At 37.6% G+C, this 16,173-nt stretch overlaps 2 protein-coding genes across 2 annotated transcripts; one reads left to right on the top strand and one right to left on the bottom strand.

The window, feature by feature from the left end:
- The first annotated feature begins 4,355 nt into the window (after positions 1 to 4,355).
- Positions 4,356 to 5,368, top strand: zgc:101583 (uncharacterized protein LOC494104 homolog). Its single transcript, XM_051649753.1, is given in 3 exon segments — positions 4,356 to 4,938; positions 4,940 to 4,987; positions 4,989 to 5,368. Coding segments are annotated over 3 exon segments (672 nt in total). The 5' UTR covers positions 4,356 to 4,672; the 3' UTR covers positions 5,347 to 5,368.
- A 77-nt stretch (positions 5,369 to 5,445) lies between these two features.
- On the bottom strand, positions 5,446 to 16,173 carry LOC127412990 (mitochondrial import inner membrane translocase subunit Tim8 A-like). Its single transcript, XM_051649759.1, has 2 exons — positions 16,031 to 16,173; positions 5,446 to 8,409 (listed from the first exon to the last, which is right to left on the bottom strand). The coding sequence occupies exons 1-2, from the start codon at positions 16,139 to 16,141 to the stop codon at positions 8,245 to 8,247; spliced, it is 276 nt and encodes a 91-aa protein (XP_051505719.1). The 5' UTR covers positions 16,142 to 16,173; the 3' UTR covers positions 5,446 to 8,244.

Below are 16,173 nucleotides of genomic sequence, written 5' to 3'. Positions count from 1 at the left end.
AAAAGTGCTCATCCCCATGCCCTATTCCCTTCAAAGACTTTACCATCCACTGTGAGAGCTTTGGAGGACTAAAAGGTGTGGGACTAAAAAAAAAATGGTCATTCGGAAATCACTTTTTTAAGTCATTTTTATTGGAAATTCTGTTAGAAGCGATCTTACAGCTTGACTATTATAATTGTTTTCCCTTCAAAGTGCCTTTCGGAGGGTGATTTATCCCATATGGAACGCAGAGTATTTAGCCCGAGATGGACCAATTGTATTAAAATTAATGGAAGAAGTTGGAACGGCCAATATGGTGGATCTAAAAAAGGAAGTCCCGCCTTACAGGTAAATGAGCCAATCACCTTTTAGATACAGACATCGCCTGTCAGTCAACTCGACACTGCGCATGCGCATTAGCTTGATCAGACAGAAAAATAGCTTTTTTCAGCGTGATCTGAGCTAAAAAAATCCCAATTTATGATACCATTGTAGTCAGATATAACTGCTGATTTAAAATATATACTTATTATGTGATCATAATCTATACCTACAGTTTTGGAGATTTCAATATTTCCCCATTCAAGTTGACAGGAGCTGTACTTTCATGCTGCTTGTATTAATTGAAAATAGCTGCCCAGGAGCGTTCCAAAATGGACACCGCCGAGTGAGACTTGCCTTGAAAGACTTTAGTCACATTCACTTCACAAGGAAGTTTATTCACATAAGACTAAATGCCAATGATGGACAATACGAAATCAATGTTTGGCAATTGAAGTCCAATTCTTACTTAATAGGCAAACATTCAACAGGGTTTTGTGAAGTGTGTGGAGTCAGTGAGTCGGTGGAGCACGTAATTGTTCAGTGTAGGAAATATAGAGTGGAAAGAAAGAGTGTAATAGAAGAGTTAAGCAGAAAGAGAGAACATCTTCCATTAAAGAATTTGTTACATCCACAAATAGGAAGTAATAAAATCTATAGAGATGAAATATCTGGAAAGTTCTGGGCTAATTAATTGAATATAAGGTGAAAGGATTTTTTACATTATTATTATTTTTATTTATGTATTTTATTTTTTATTTTTTTATTAGGGGCTGCATCTGGAAGCTGGAGGAGTTGAACACACAGCGCCAGCTGAAGCTGCAGCCCAAACGGGGTTAGGAAATTAAGTGTGAAAGTACAGTATATGGGGTGGTTTAAGTATTTTATTTGTAAATAGAGTGTCGATGGTCCAAATGGGCGATAGGTGGCGGTAATGCACCAATGGGTTTGCGAACCGCCGTAAAACAGCAAGAAGAAGAAGATGACGACGAAGAAGAAAAAAGTCCAATTCCAAATGATCTATACTGAATTAAGTCTAAAGGCACAAAAAATACAATAAATAAATAACATAATTTAAAGAAACTTTGTCTGGTAGCGTAAATTAGGCTACGTAAACCAATATCTAAAATAATTTCAAAAAGTTGGTTATATTTTTCCCCGTTTGAAAATGCTGTAATCATGTATTTGTGTCGCCACACTTCTTTAGTGCAGATGGATAGATAGTCAATACGATTTAATATCATGTTGATGTTTTTTGTTTTGTTTTAAAGAACCAGCGATGTGACAAGCTTGAGTGAGTCACATGATGTGATACTTTTCTCATCATAGGCGCGTGCAGCGTTAAAAATTCTTCTTTTTTTCTTCTTCTTTTTGCATAAATGATTAAGTAAAAATATAATATTTGTTGCTGATTTGATAGTAAAGGTGATATTTTATCGTATTAAGTGTTTATGATTGTTGATCAACAACCTATTAACTGAGTTATACGCTGTTATGAAAGCCATTCCGTTATGTAATTCATCTGAACAAAAAAAAAAAAATTGTTTAATTCGAGATACGCCATAAACAGTTGTTCTTACTTTCTTTGAAAGAAGTATCTGTGTTGAGTAAATCCTTCAATAATACATTTATTCCCCAGTAACTACATTCCCCAAATTCAACTTCCCCAATAGGAAAATTCAACTGGAACTCTCTTGTTGACAATAAACACTGGAGGAAAACATAGATGTTACCATTTAAGTATTGTATGTCTTATAAAAGTTCACTATAAATTCACTTGAATTGAATGACACGTGCACCTTTTGTGAAGACAAGAGTGAAAGTCTCGATCACTTTTGTGTGTGTGTGTGTGTGTGTGAGAGAGAGAGAGAGAGAGAGAAATGGCATCTGATTTCTGGTATGAATTGAGTCATTACTGTTTCTCTCATTTAAATTTAAGTTATAATTTTATTCGTAAAGACATTATTTATTATTATGAAAACAAAAACAAGTCCATGGAAATCAGTCCTTTTTTCTTTTTCTTTTTTTTTTCATTCTTGCAGCAAAATGTTGCACTCACAACAGAAATTCCTTTAAAAATCGCCTACATTTGCAGAATACTTGTTAGAAGTCGAATACTTAATAAATCTTCTGAGAGCTGTTAAAGGGATAGTCCACTCAAAAATGAAAATTCTCTCATTTACTCACCCGCATGCCATCCCATTAGCATGACTTACTTTCTTCTGCTGAACAGATATATAGAAGAATATTTCATCTCTGTAGGCCCATTCAATGCAAGTGAATCGTGACCAGAACTTTGAAGGTCCAAAAAGCAAATAAGGTCAGCATAAAAGTAATCCGTAGGACTCCAGTGATTAAATCAATGTCTTCAGGAGCAATATGATAGGTGTGGGCGAGAAACAGATCAATATTTAAGTCCTTTTTTTTACTATAAATTCTCCTCCCTGCCCAGTAGATGGTGAAATGACAATGATTTTATGTATTTATTTAATTGGAAAATGTCAGCAAAATGTAACATGTTTTAAGTGGAGCTAATATTGTATAATATTAGTACACTGAAAAAATTATATTTTGAGGCGAAGTATATATAGCAGAAAAGCAATGTACTTTCTATATTGAATAAGTTAAAGTGTGAACTTGAAAATATTAAGAAAATTGTAAATTTGTTCTCAATTCAAACTTGTAAAAATGAATGCTCTAGCTCAGTGTTTCTCAATCCTGTCCTGGGCTCTGGAGTACCACTTACACATTTTGGATGTCTCCCTTATTTTACATATTCAATTCAGATCAAGGAGCATGCTACTAATGAGTTAATCAGTAGAATTAGGTGTGTTGGATAAAGGAGACATCCAAAATGTCTAATGTTAGTGGTACACCAGGAAAGGATTGAGAAGAACTGCTCTAGCTTATAGGTAAATATTATTTATGGTTGTTTGTTATCTTTACAATCCATTATCTTGTATCAGTCCTGAAGTAGAAAACCTTGTCATATTTAGGTGAAAAAAATAAGTAAATACTTTACTTAACTTTTTAAAGCTGGTGTTCCCAGCGCCATCGGGATTTAATAATTAATGAGCTTGCATGGTTTCACAGTTTGCACATTTATTTACACTGTTTTTATTTTTGATTTTGTTTGGTAACATCTTGTTTTGTGCAGTCTGAAGTTAATTTTCTACTCAAAATTACCCGTTTATAATTTAAAAAAAAACTACCTCTTGATTGTTACCTTCGTGTTTTGTGCACCAAGTGTTGAGGTCTGCATGTGCAGCTCTGGATCTTGTTTCAATCGCCATTAAAGCAAGTTGATGTTGTCTAAAACAGTGGTTCTCAACCTTTTTGACTCCACGGCCCCCCACTGTCCAAGACAATATTTGAAGGCCCCCTCGCCCGAAACTAGATGTGTCTCATTAAAATAATTAATCATGGATCGTTTTTGATTCTAGAAGTTTCATAAAGAATCTGTTTATAATTTGGAGGCATACATCATATAGTATTTTTTAGCATTTTAATTAAGTAGGATTATTTTAATATTTCTTATTTTAAATTAATTTTAAGTCATCTTGAGGCCCCCTAGTGGGTCCCGGCCCCTGGTTGAGAACCACTGGTCTAAAAGATTACATAGCATGCATTAAGCTTTGGTTACTGTATTAACTGAAATGTTCAAGTTAAATGTACTCTTAACACTTTAATCAATATTATGTCTAAGTAAATTTGACTTAATTTTTTAACATTAAAATTTACTAAGAAAAACTGTGCGCAATTTTTTTTTTTTTCTTCAGTGTATAGTATTACTGAAATATTAACAGACCTACCTTATTTTTTTTTTACATTTCAATGTGTGTGGTTTCTTGGATCTTAATAAAAAAGATCTCCACTTTAATGTAATTTTGGACACAGCCTTTGTCTTACCATGCATTTTATTTTTAGTGGGGATAGGCGAGACTGCAAATTTTGCAGCATATGCATTCGCACCTGCCAGACTGGTAACACCTTTGGGAGCATTGACTGTTTTGGTCAGGTAAATTTACTGAATTTACATGTTTTCTTTTGTTGTTTTTTTAATTATATAATCACTGTGGTATCCATTGGCCTTTCATGTTTTGCCCAAGATAATATGCTTAGACTAAATGCACTACCTTGTCTTTCCACCATAGTGCTGTGCTTTCATCATATTTCCTGAGTGAGCGGCTGAATGTCCATGGGAAAATTGGCTGCTTGCTGTGCATCTTCGGTTCCACGGTAATGGTGATTCACGCTCCACAAGAGGAAGAGGTTGCTCCCTTGAGTGCAATGGCAAAGAAACTCAAAGACCCAGGTATTTTTCTACCATTTCAACCGTTTTCTACCTCATTTACAAGAGAGCAATCACAGTATGACACCTTATATTTCCATTTTTGCTGTCTCTCTTAAGCACATCCCAGGATTCATTGTTTTTTCTGTCTGCATTGTTGTGAGCAGTCTGGTCCTGATTTTCCTTGTTGCACCTTGTTATGGTCGGAAGAATGTGCTGGTGTACATCCTCATCTGCTCTGTGATATGTTCACTATCTGCGTCCTGTGTGAGAGACCTTGGCATTGGCATCAAAGAGTTGTTCACTGGAACAACAGTTCTGAAAGATCCACTGTTCTGGGACCTGCTCATGTCTTATCATCTGTGTCAGTATTCAGATAAGCTACCTCAATAAGGCTCTTCAACACCTCTTTAGTTACACCTATTTATTATGTCTTCTTCACAATATCCATCTTGTTTAAAGAGTGGCTTCGCATGTCCAATGATGAGGCTGCTGGGACTGTTAGTGTCTTTCTTACCATCATCACTAGCATCTTTCTTCTCCATGCTTTCAAGGACATCACTTTTAGCTTGGATTCCCTCCCTCTTTATCTGTACCTTGGACCTCAAGGCAGCACGTGGAGCCAACCTTACATTGCTCTGCTAACCGTTGAGAGAATTACTGGGGATGAAATCAATCTGACTAAGGAAAAAAGTACAAAGGACTTTTTTCCTGAGAGTTCAGACAGGAAGAGCAATGGCACATTTATTACCTAGCATAATACCACCTGCGTGTGGTAAAATCAAACTGCTTAATGAAAACTACTAAATACCTATTTGCTATATGCAACTGTACAAGCATACTTAGAAAACCAGTTAATGTGGGATTACTTTAATTTGCATTTCTGCTTTGTTGTGTTTTAGCATACAAGGTACTTCTCTGACATTTTCAAGAATAATATTGCCATTATCATCTTACCAGTTTGTTACTGTTTCACACTGTTGATATTTTAAGGGTAAGGAGGATTTTTGCAGTCACTTAATAGTTTTTAAATATAAAAACTATGCAGTAGCAACACAGTGTTTAATAGTCTGCTGTACATCAACATCTTATTAAATGTATTACATTATTTATTCTAGGACCAAACAGCTTTGCAACCAACCTTGTTTTTGGCTATACAGTTGTGCTCAAAAGTTTGCATACCCTTGGAGAATTGGTAATATATGTACCGTTTCTAAAGAAAACACGAGTGAGCAGACAAAACACATTTCTTTTATTTCTTATGGGATTCATATTCAACTGTAGGTTATAACAGAATGGCACAATCATAAAACAAAACATCGCAACAAACAAAAAAATGAAATGACCCCTGTTCAAAAGTCTGCATACCCTTAGTTCTTAATACTGTTTATTGCCCCCTTTAGCATCAATGACAGCATGCAGTCTTTTGTAATAGTTGTCTATGAGGCCCCAAATTCTTGCAGGTGGTATAGCTGCCCATTCGTCTTGGCAAAATGCCTCCAGGTCATGCAAAGTCTTTGGTCGTCTTGCATGAACCGCACGTTTGAGATCTCCCCAGAGTGGCTCGATGATATTAAGGTCAGGAGACTGTGATGGCCGCTGCAGAACCTTCACCTTTTTCTGCTGTAACCACTGGAGGGTCAACTTGGCCTTGTGCTTAGGGTCACTGTCATGCTGGAAAGTCCAAGAGCGTCCCATGTGCAGCTTTCATGCAGAAGAATGCAAATTGTCTGCCAGTATTTTCTGATAACATGCTGCATTCATCTTGCCATCAATTTTCACAAGATTCCCTGTGCCTTTAGAGCTCACACACCCCCAAAACATAAGTGAGCCACCACCATGCTTCACAGTGGGGATGGTATTCTTTTCACTATAGGCCTTGCTGACCCCTCTCCAAACATAGCACTTATGGTTTTGACCATAAAGCACTATTTTGGTCTCATCACTCCAAATTACAGTATGCTAGAAGCTGTGAGGCGTGTCAAGGTGTTGTCAGGCATATTGTAACCGGGCTTTTTTGTGGCATTGGTGCAGTAAAGGCTTCTTTCTGGCAACTCGACCATGCAGCTCATTTTTGTTCAAGTATCGTCGTATTGTGCTCCTTGAAACAACCACACCGTCTTTTTCCAGAGCAGACTGAGGTTACCAGTGGGTTTTCTTTGTATTCCGAACAATTCTTCTGGCAGTTGTGGCTGCAATCTTTCTTGGTCTACCTGACCTTGGCTTGGTATCAAGAGATCCCCAAATTTTCCACTTCTTAATAAGTGATTGAACAGTACTGACTGGCATTTTCAAGGCTTTGGATATCTTTTTATATCCTTTTCCATCTTTATAAAGTTCCGTTACCTTGTTACGCAGGTCTTTTGACAGTTCTTTTCTGCTCCCCATGGCTCAGTATCTAGCCTGCTCAGTGCATCCACGTGAGAGCTAACAAACTCATTGACTATTTATACACAGACACTAATTGCAATTTAAAAAGCCACAGGTGTTTGAAATTAACCTTTAATTGCCATTTAAACCTGTGTGTGTCACCTTGTGTGTCTGTAACAAGGCCAAACATTCAAGGGTATGTAAACTTTTGATCAGGGCCATTTTGGTGATTTCTGTTATCATTATGATTTAAAAAGGAGCCAAACAACTATGTGATAATAAATGGCTTCATATGATCACTATCCTTAAATAAAAGGAGCAAAATTTGCAAACAATTTTTGCATGATATTTTCAAAATCATTGCCAAAATTTCACAATTTCTGCCACGGTATGCAAACTTTTGAGCACAACTGTATGTAGGTTTACATTAATCCATAATAAGGAGAATCAAATGAACATGTAATGCCAAAATATGTGCATTATGAAGCAAGATTTGGTTTAAAACACAAAACTATATGGGCTTGACAACTTTTAGAAATTGCATTACACAGGTGATAGAGTAAGGCCTTTTAGAACATATTTGTATATATTTTAAATAATTTTCTTTAGCAACAACTTAAATTCTGAGATTTTGCATTGTTCTATTACATATCTGAAGTGCATGTTTAAAAAAAGGTATTTTAATAAATAGCCAGCTGAAACTTTTAACCTCTTCTTTGACAAATCTTATTCAAAGCTTTCCAACTACTCTTCTACTTTCTAACTCTTATGACATTTTTAGGCATCATATTAATAACTGCAGGCTATTTCACCTTTTATTAGAAGTCCACATTTCAACAGACGTTATATGCCACAGATCTTCAAGCATTCCCAGTAAGACAATGCTTTGCTGATATGGTATGCAATGAGTACTGGTATTTTGAAAAGGAAGTGAATGGAGTGCCTCCTCCCCAATTCCAGGTAATTAGATCCATACAAAGGGACCAATGAGAGATGTTCCACTCAAAGCATGTTCCAGTATGCATGCTAGTCTTATAAATGGCAAATGTCTACACCAATGGTACTGATTAGAGACTTGCTGTGGACTGTATGTGCATCCTTTAAATATAGAGAGTATGGCCTTCAAAACAAAAAAGGAGCAAAATGAGGCACTTTGAAAACTAAAATTGATTTTGTTCACCTTGTTGATAGCAGTTCCCTCAAAGTTCGTATGTTGGCATGCCAAAGCCTGAATAAGTGGCTGACTGGTGCAGTCTCTTCATCCAGACAGTGACTATAGGACTCTAGTAGTCTGTCATGGTCTCTGAGAAAGACGCCCTACTCTTCTGGGTTTGCTCTAGTCTGTTGAGGATGAACTGGCTTGTGTCGATGAATCGTTCCACGCAGTTTACAAAACAAACCTCTGTCCTAGAGTCAAGCTTTGGACCAGGTTTATCCATGCACTTCTCCTGAAAAGACACATTAACAGATAATGAATGATAACAAAAACTGATATCCTTGCTGTATGTAGCTAAGGAAACATGCATAATAATTATGTTGGCTTGACAAAGCCAACATACTGTAATTTTTTCAAAATACCTAAACCAAGACCAAAATGATCAATTGTAGGCTAACCCCTCCTCGAGCTTTCAAGCAAGCAACATCCACCAAACTTGGCACAGACCTTCAGACTGTTAAGACTTGTGTTTCTTTATCTTTTCTAACTGATCAGAATTATGGTTTTCACTGAGCGGAATGTTCATATAGGCCAAGACTATTCAAATACCAACTGTCAAAATGTTTTTATTTAAACTACATTACAAACTCTATCTTGTCTATCTAAGCTTATGGCAGTGAAGAAAAGAACTGGTGTCTATGGGTGCTTTGCTCAAATAAAGCTGAAAATGCCCAAAGTGTTGTTGTGGGGTTGAAACAGTGTGTTTCTGAAAGATTATTGGAGATTTTGGGCTTCTCTGAATTTCCATAAGGATTGGTGAATTAGGATAAACAAATTAGGATAAAAAAAACTGCTGATTTTAATTTCTAAAGCGCAATTGCTGTGACCGATATGAGGTAAAATATGATCTAACGTTTATCTTATATGAACAAAACCCATGGAAGTTCTAATGGGAAGAACGGGACCCCATCTCTTATCACAGCACACACAGTGCATCCGGAAAGTATTCACAGCGCTTCACTTTTTTCACATTTTGTTATGTTACAGCCTTATTCCAAAATGGATTAAATTCATTATTTTCCTCAAAATCCTACAAACAATACCCCATAATGACAACGTGAAAGAAGTTTGTTTGAAATCTTTGCAAATTTATTAAAAATAAAAAACGAAAAGAAAATCACATGTACAGAAGTATTCACAGCCTTTGCTCAATACTTTGTTGAAGCACCTTTGTCGCCAATTACAGCCTCAAGTCTTTTTGAGTATGATGCTACAAGCTTGGCACACCTATTTTTAGGCAGTTTCTCCCATTCTTCTTTGCAGGACCTCTCAAGCTCCATCAGGTTGGATGGGGTGCGTTTTCAGATCTCTCCAGAGATGTTCAATCGGGTTCAAGTCTGGGCTCTGGCTGGGCCACTCAAGGACATTCACAGAGTTGTCCTGCAGCCACTCCTTTGTTATCTTGGCTGTGTGCTTAGGGTCGTTGTCCTGTTGGAAGATGAACCTTCGCCCCAGTCTGAGGTCCAGAGTGCTCTGGAGCAGGTTTTCATCAAGGATGTCTCTGTACATTGCTGCATTCATCTTTCCCTCGATCCTGACTAGTCTCCCAGTTCCTGCCGCTGAAAAACATCCCCACAGCATGATGCTGCCACCACCATGCTTCACTGTAGGGATGGTATTGGCCAAGTGATGAGCGGTGCCTGGTTTCCTCCAGACATGAAGCTTGCCGTTCAGGACAAAGAGTTCAATCTTTGTTTCTCATGGTCTGAGAGTCCTTCAGGTGCCCTTTGGCAAACTCTAGGCGGGCTGTCATGTGTCTTTTACTGAGGAGTGGCTTCCGTCTGGCCACTCTACCATACAGGCCTGATTGGTGGAGTGCTGCAGAGATGGTTGTTCTTCTGGAAGGTTCTCCTCTCTCCACAGAGAAACGCTTGAGCTCTATCAGAGTGACCATCGGGTTCTTGGTCACCTCCCTGACTAAGGCCCTTCTCCCCCGATCGCTCAGTTTGGCTGGGCGGCCAGCTCTAGGAAGAGTCCTGGTGGTTCCAAACTTCTTCCATTTACGGATGATGGAGGCCACTGTGCTCATTGGGACCTTCAATGCTGCAGAAATTTTTCTGTACCCTTCCCCAGATCTGAGCCTCAATACAATCCTGTCTCAGAGGTCTACAGACAATTCCTTGGACTTCATGGCTTGGTTTGTGCTCTGACATGCACTGTTAACTGTGGGACCTTATATAGACAGGTGTGTGCCTTTCCAAATCATGTCCAATCAACTGAATTTACCACAGGTGGACTCCAATCAAGTATTTTTAGGAAAATAATGAATTTAATCCATTTTGGAATAAGGCTGTAACATAACAAAATGTGGAAAAAGTGAAGTGCTGTGAATACTTTCCGGATGCACTGTAAGCTACTGTTTGTGAAAGAAATTCATATTGCTAAAATTATGTCTTTGCATTTATTTTTAATGTAGTAAGGTTTATTTACCTATATCTTACCATATAAGATCTATTTTCAAAAAACATTGGCATTTGCTAACATCTGATCCAGAGCTAAATGCTTTATTTCAGCACCCTCCTCTTATCGTGTTCAAATGGGCTAAAAACTTAAAAGATCATTTAGTCCATGCCCAATTCCACAGTAAGGTTTCCGCACCATCTCAGAGACTGTTTAGTCCGATCCCAAATGGGAACTATCGATGTGGTAATTGTGCACAGTGCAATAATACTTTTAAATCATCCTTTTTTTTTTGTCATCCGTGAACTGGTAAAAGGTATTCAATAAACTCAGTTATCACCTGTTCCTCTACCCATGTTGTGTATTTGATTCGTTGCCCTTGTGGTCTTGGATACGTGGGAAAAACATCACGTCAGTTAAAACAACGAATTAGTGAACATAAGAGTTCGATCAGGAGAAAAGATCTAAATTATCCTGTCGCAGCTCATTTTGTGGAATTTAATCATGATGTCTCCTCTATGTTTTTGTGGCATCGAGTGTGTTAAGATGCCACCAAGAGGAGGCAACATTGAACTGATTTTACAGAGACGGGAGATTTATCGGATCTACATACTTCAAACCTTATCACCAATGGGACTTAATGATGAAGCCTTGTTTAATGTGATGCTGTAGATATACTGTATATATAGATAAAGTTTTTTCCATGTATATGTATGTGTCTACATGTGTGTGTGTGTATGTATATGTACAGTACTGTTCAAAAGTTTTAGGCACTTGTGAAAAATGTTGCATAGCGAGGATGTCTTCAAAAATAATGCCATAAATAGCTTTCATTTATCAATTAACGTCATACAAAGTCCAGTAAACATAAAAAAGCTAAATCAATATTTGATGTGACCACCTTTGCCATTAAAACCCCAATTCTCCTAGGGACACTTGGACACAGTTTTTCTTGGTTGTTGGCAGATAGGATGTTCCAAGCTTCTTGGAGAATTCACCACAGTTCTTATATCTATTTAGGCTGTCTCAATTGCTTCTGTCTCTTCATGTAATCCCAGACTGACTCTAATGTTCAGTGGGGGGCTCTGTGGGGGCCATGCCATCTCTTGCAGAGCGCCCTGTTCTTCTATTCTAATCTTTTTTATTTGAGAGTCTAAAATGTATTTTTCCTATTGACACACTAGAGCTGAAGATATAAATAACCATCTTAAGACAAATGTTTTTGTGAAACACTTTAAGTGCCTAAAACTTTTGCACAGTACTGTATATACATGTATATGTATATATGTGTATGTATGTATAAGTATATACATGTATACATGTATACATACATGAATATAAATGAAAGAAAAGGATCTGTATGTAATGTTGTGGGTTACCTTACAGGTGTAATTTATTATATGTATATGGGCTTCTGTATATGTGATGTATGTTTTTCTCTTTTCTGTATTTATAGGTGTTTTCTAGATGTTCTCTATTTTATTGATTGTCATTGGTTGTGATGTCATGGTCATCAGATGTGTTGACTGGTCATGACATATTTTATATTTGGTGCAGTTGCACTCTGTTTGTAAATTCCTGATGAAGGTCAGGTGACCGAAACATTGCTGAATAAATTGTGATACTCATTACAAGCCAGGATAGTGCATGGGATTTCACTGACTTTGTGTCCTACGCACCTATCAATTACTTCTCAGGTGTGCGAGGTTAGTTGTTCATTAATGTAGTAAGTAACCATTGTTAAAACAAAAATTTTGAAATTAAGTTTTGAGGTCAAGCATTATTATTTACTGCATGTGGGTTAACAATTTAAGCAGTAAAGATGCACATTGTATGTCTGATGGTGGTTTTCATTTTCATATGCCACATTTTTCAGGCTTTAGAAGAGTGTTTAACTTGTGAGGATATGTATTCTTTAACCTGTTCCATGTTCAACATGATATTACAGGCCTACTGAATCAAGTTAACAGTTTTTTCCGATAATTCAGAAAGTATATAATATAATGCTTAAAAGATTATTAAAATTGCAGCGCTGCCCATATCCACTATTAAAATCTGCTGCTCAAAATTTTTCCTATGCTAAAAATGACCAAAATGCCCCAATAAATAAAAAATGTGGGGGAAATAATAGGCTTGTAATGGACTGTAACATCTGATATGTTGATTTAATTTTAAAGAGTTTTAAGGCAATCTTGAGAATCTGTATTAAAGGGATAATTCACCCCAAAATGAAAATTCTCTCATCATTTACTCACTCTCATGCCATCCCAGATGTGTATGATTTTCTGTCTTCTGCTGAACACAAACAAAGATTTTTAGAAGAATATCTCAGCTCTGTACCAGATCTTTGAAGGTCCAAAAAGCAAATAAAGTCAGTGTGCAGCACCCGGCCCCTAATCAGGCTAATCAAGCCCTCAAGAGGGATAAAAGCGACTGGAGGCGGCAGTTCGAGAGAGAGTTACGGGCAGCTGCCCTGCATGTGTTTAAGTTTGTGTCTTTTTGTTTTATTAAAAAATTATTTATATTGTCAAGCCGGTTCCCGCCTCCTCCTTTCCACTGAACTTTGTTACACTGGTGCCGAAATCCAGGAAGGAGGGATCCGACGTAGTAGAGTCCTCGCCACTACCATCCACCCCAATGGAGCAGCTGCTGCCATCCGCTGGGGGACAGAGGAACCCGGCCGCCTGAGAGCGGAGGAACGGCCGCCGACCGCGAGAGGAGGAGGGGCTCCTAGCCAACTGCCTGGAGCGGTCAGGGCCGCTGCCAGAGGCGGAGGAGACCCCTACCGGCTGCTAAAACGCAGCGGGGTCAAGAGAGGACCGCCAACTGCGAGGGGCTCCTGGCCGACCGCCTGGAGCGGGAGAACCACTGCCAGGGGTGGGGGAGACCCCTACCGTCCACCGAAAACGCTCCGGGGCGTTCCGTCTGCCAGGGGCCGGAGGACTGCCTCCGATCTGCCCAGGGAGGTGTGGCTGTCGTCCACTAGAGGGTGGAAAAGTGGCCGAGGACCAGGCTACGGCGTATCGGCAAGTACGTTTTTTTTTCTCTCTCTCTCCCGCTGTCGCTCCGTGTTGGCCTTTCTCTCTCATTTTTTTGTTGTTGTTGTTTTTCCCCTCCCCTTGACACCCTCCCAGGTCCGAAGAGGCGGGGATGACCTGCCGACAGCATAAAAGTAATCCATAGGACTCCAGTGATTAAATCCATATCTTCAGAAGCGATATTATAAGTGTGGGTGAGAAACGGATCAATTCACATTCATATTCTTCATGTATATTGCCACCTACTGGGCAGGGAGGAGAATTTATAGTAAAAAAGACTTAAATGTTTATCTATTTCTCACCCACACCTATCATAATGCTTCTGAAGATATGGATTTAACCACAGGAGTCTTATGGATTACTGTTATGCTGCTTTTATATCCTTTCTGGACCTTCAAAGTTCTAGCCACCATTCACTGGTATTGTACAGACTTACAGAGCTGAAATATTCTTTTTGTGTTCAGCAGAAGAAAGTCATACACATCTGGGATGGCATGAATGTGATTAAATGATGAGAGAATTACAATTTTTGGGTGAACTATCCTTTATTAAATTTAAGTATGGATAGAAAAAAAATGCCCTCATAAATGTAAAATATGGCCCTTAAAATCAAATCCAGGGAGGAAATATTGTCCCTTAATGTAAACGTTGATTATGAAATGGCCTACATAATAAAACACCTGCCAGATCTACTGGCTCATTCTATAATTGGGGGTACATTTCATGTCAACAAAAAAGTACAAAAACAAAGTGCTTTCTCAATAAAACAATATATTTTTTCAAAGTAACATGAGTTGCAAAGCTTAAGCACTGAACACCTTTTTGATATTATAAGGGAAATGATGTTTTCCCTAGTGGGTTTGTCAACTATGTTACAGACAAACTGCTTGCCATTACAGACACTGATTAAATGCTACTCTTAAAGTAGCACAAAATGAAGGGTTCTTTTGTCTATTCTACCATATGTGCAGTAATTCTTTTAAAATAATTTTAAGAATTGTATGTTTTTGCAGATATTCATGTGATATTTTCAGCACCATCACTAGTGACAGTAAAAATGTTTTATCATAAATCTGCCTTAAATATTATTTTGGTAGTTTTAAGAGATGCTTTGTAAAACTCTAACCTTTGTGAATGTAAAATATACCTTGAAGAATATCAGAAGCAGCATTCTTGTAATTTGAAATGTAAAAAAATCAGTAACATACTTGACAGTGAAAGTAACAGTTGAAAAAAGCAATATCCTGCTTTTTTCTCAAAATACAATGACGCAATTTACATAAGAAGAGTTTTAACTTGCAAAGGAACAATATATAGTTAATTTTGTAAAATCAACGAAATGTCCCTTAATTCCTAATTATCATGATTCACACATATGCACACACACACGCGCGTGCGCGCACAAGGGCACAACACCCTCAGTGTCCTCTGACATATACAGGCTTAAATTATGACAAAAAAACTGATCTATAGAAAATAATTTATTATCATCAGTGAACACAGTAGGGTCACGTCAACTATGTTACCCAATAGCTGGCCCTAAGCTAGCTTAGTTGACAGGTAGCATTAGTTGACAAGTCCCCCATTTTGACTCATAATTTCAACAGTAGGCCTTCCCTGGCCAACCACATGTCATTTTCTTAATCAGGTTAACCTCAAATTTTAATATATATTTTAGCTAAAATCATAAAAATATTGCAAACCATAAATTTACCCAACATATATATATACAAATATACTCTTTGACAATATGCTATTGTAGTTAAAATATGAAAAAAAAAAAAAAAAAAAAATGTGTTCAAAATGTCCCCCACAGAGGAAAATTACGTCACATGATGCTGGTCACATGGTTTTGGGATGCATAATTTTTTAGTTGCAGGGGGGTGTTTGTTTAGTAACATAGTTGACAGAACTTTTGAGGACCTGAGTAAAATAAGATAAAAAATGTCTTTGTTGACTTTAAAAAAAAACATTATTCATTATTTTGAACTTAAGACCCACTCACTTTAAAAACGGGCCATGCAAAAACTGTCAAATTAGAAACATTATGGCAATTTCAAGCAAAATAAAACATGGGGTGCGCGAAATATTTGTGTGATATTATAATATGCTTTCCCTTATTGGATAAAATGGGATATTTCTGAAGAAAATGGAAATACATACATACATACATACACAAACACACACATATGTGTGTGTGTATATATATATATATATATATATATATATATATAAACAATGGACATTGAATGTGCCTACTGCATCCTGTAGTAACTAATTCTGAACAGATTAGAAGTTTGTGCTTCCATTACCAATAGACAGGACATACTTTACATACAATGCCTTGTTAGACTTGTCTTTTATCTGTGTGAAGTGGATGCCTTCTGCTGGCTAGTAGGACAGCAACACACTTACCCAGCACACTTCTGTCATTTGATGAACCAGCTGTTGAAACCTCTGCTTTTGAGACTCAACCTCGATGAACTGCTGCAGTTGAGGATCTGCCGTGACTGCTTGATTATCCATTGAGGAAGAAGAATAGAAAACGCTACCCCAAA

This window comes from Myxocyprinus asiaticus, chromosome 22 (genome assembly GCF_019703515.2).
Source record: "Myxocyprinus asiaticus isolate MX2 ecotype Aquarium Trade chromosome 22, UBuf_Myxa_2, whole genome shotgun sequence".
Classification (NCBI taxonomy): domain Eukaryota; kingdom Metazoa; phylum Chordata; class Actinopteri; order Cypriniformes; family Catostomidae; genus Myxocyprinus; species Myxocyprinus asiaticus.
Note: the sequence above shows the minus strand (reverse complement) of the source record. Positions and strands in the feature narration are given on the sequence as shown.

Coding starts and splice junctions, on each gene's coding strand:
- LOC127412990 (XM_051649759.1), bottom strand. CDS start 16,141: ATGGATAATCAAGCAGTCACGGCAGATCCTCAACTGCAGCAGTTCATC. Junction 8,410..16,030: donor AAATGACAGAAGTGTGCTGG/GTAAGTGTGTTG, acceptor GTGTCTTTTCAG/GAGAAGTGCATGGATAAACC.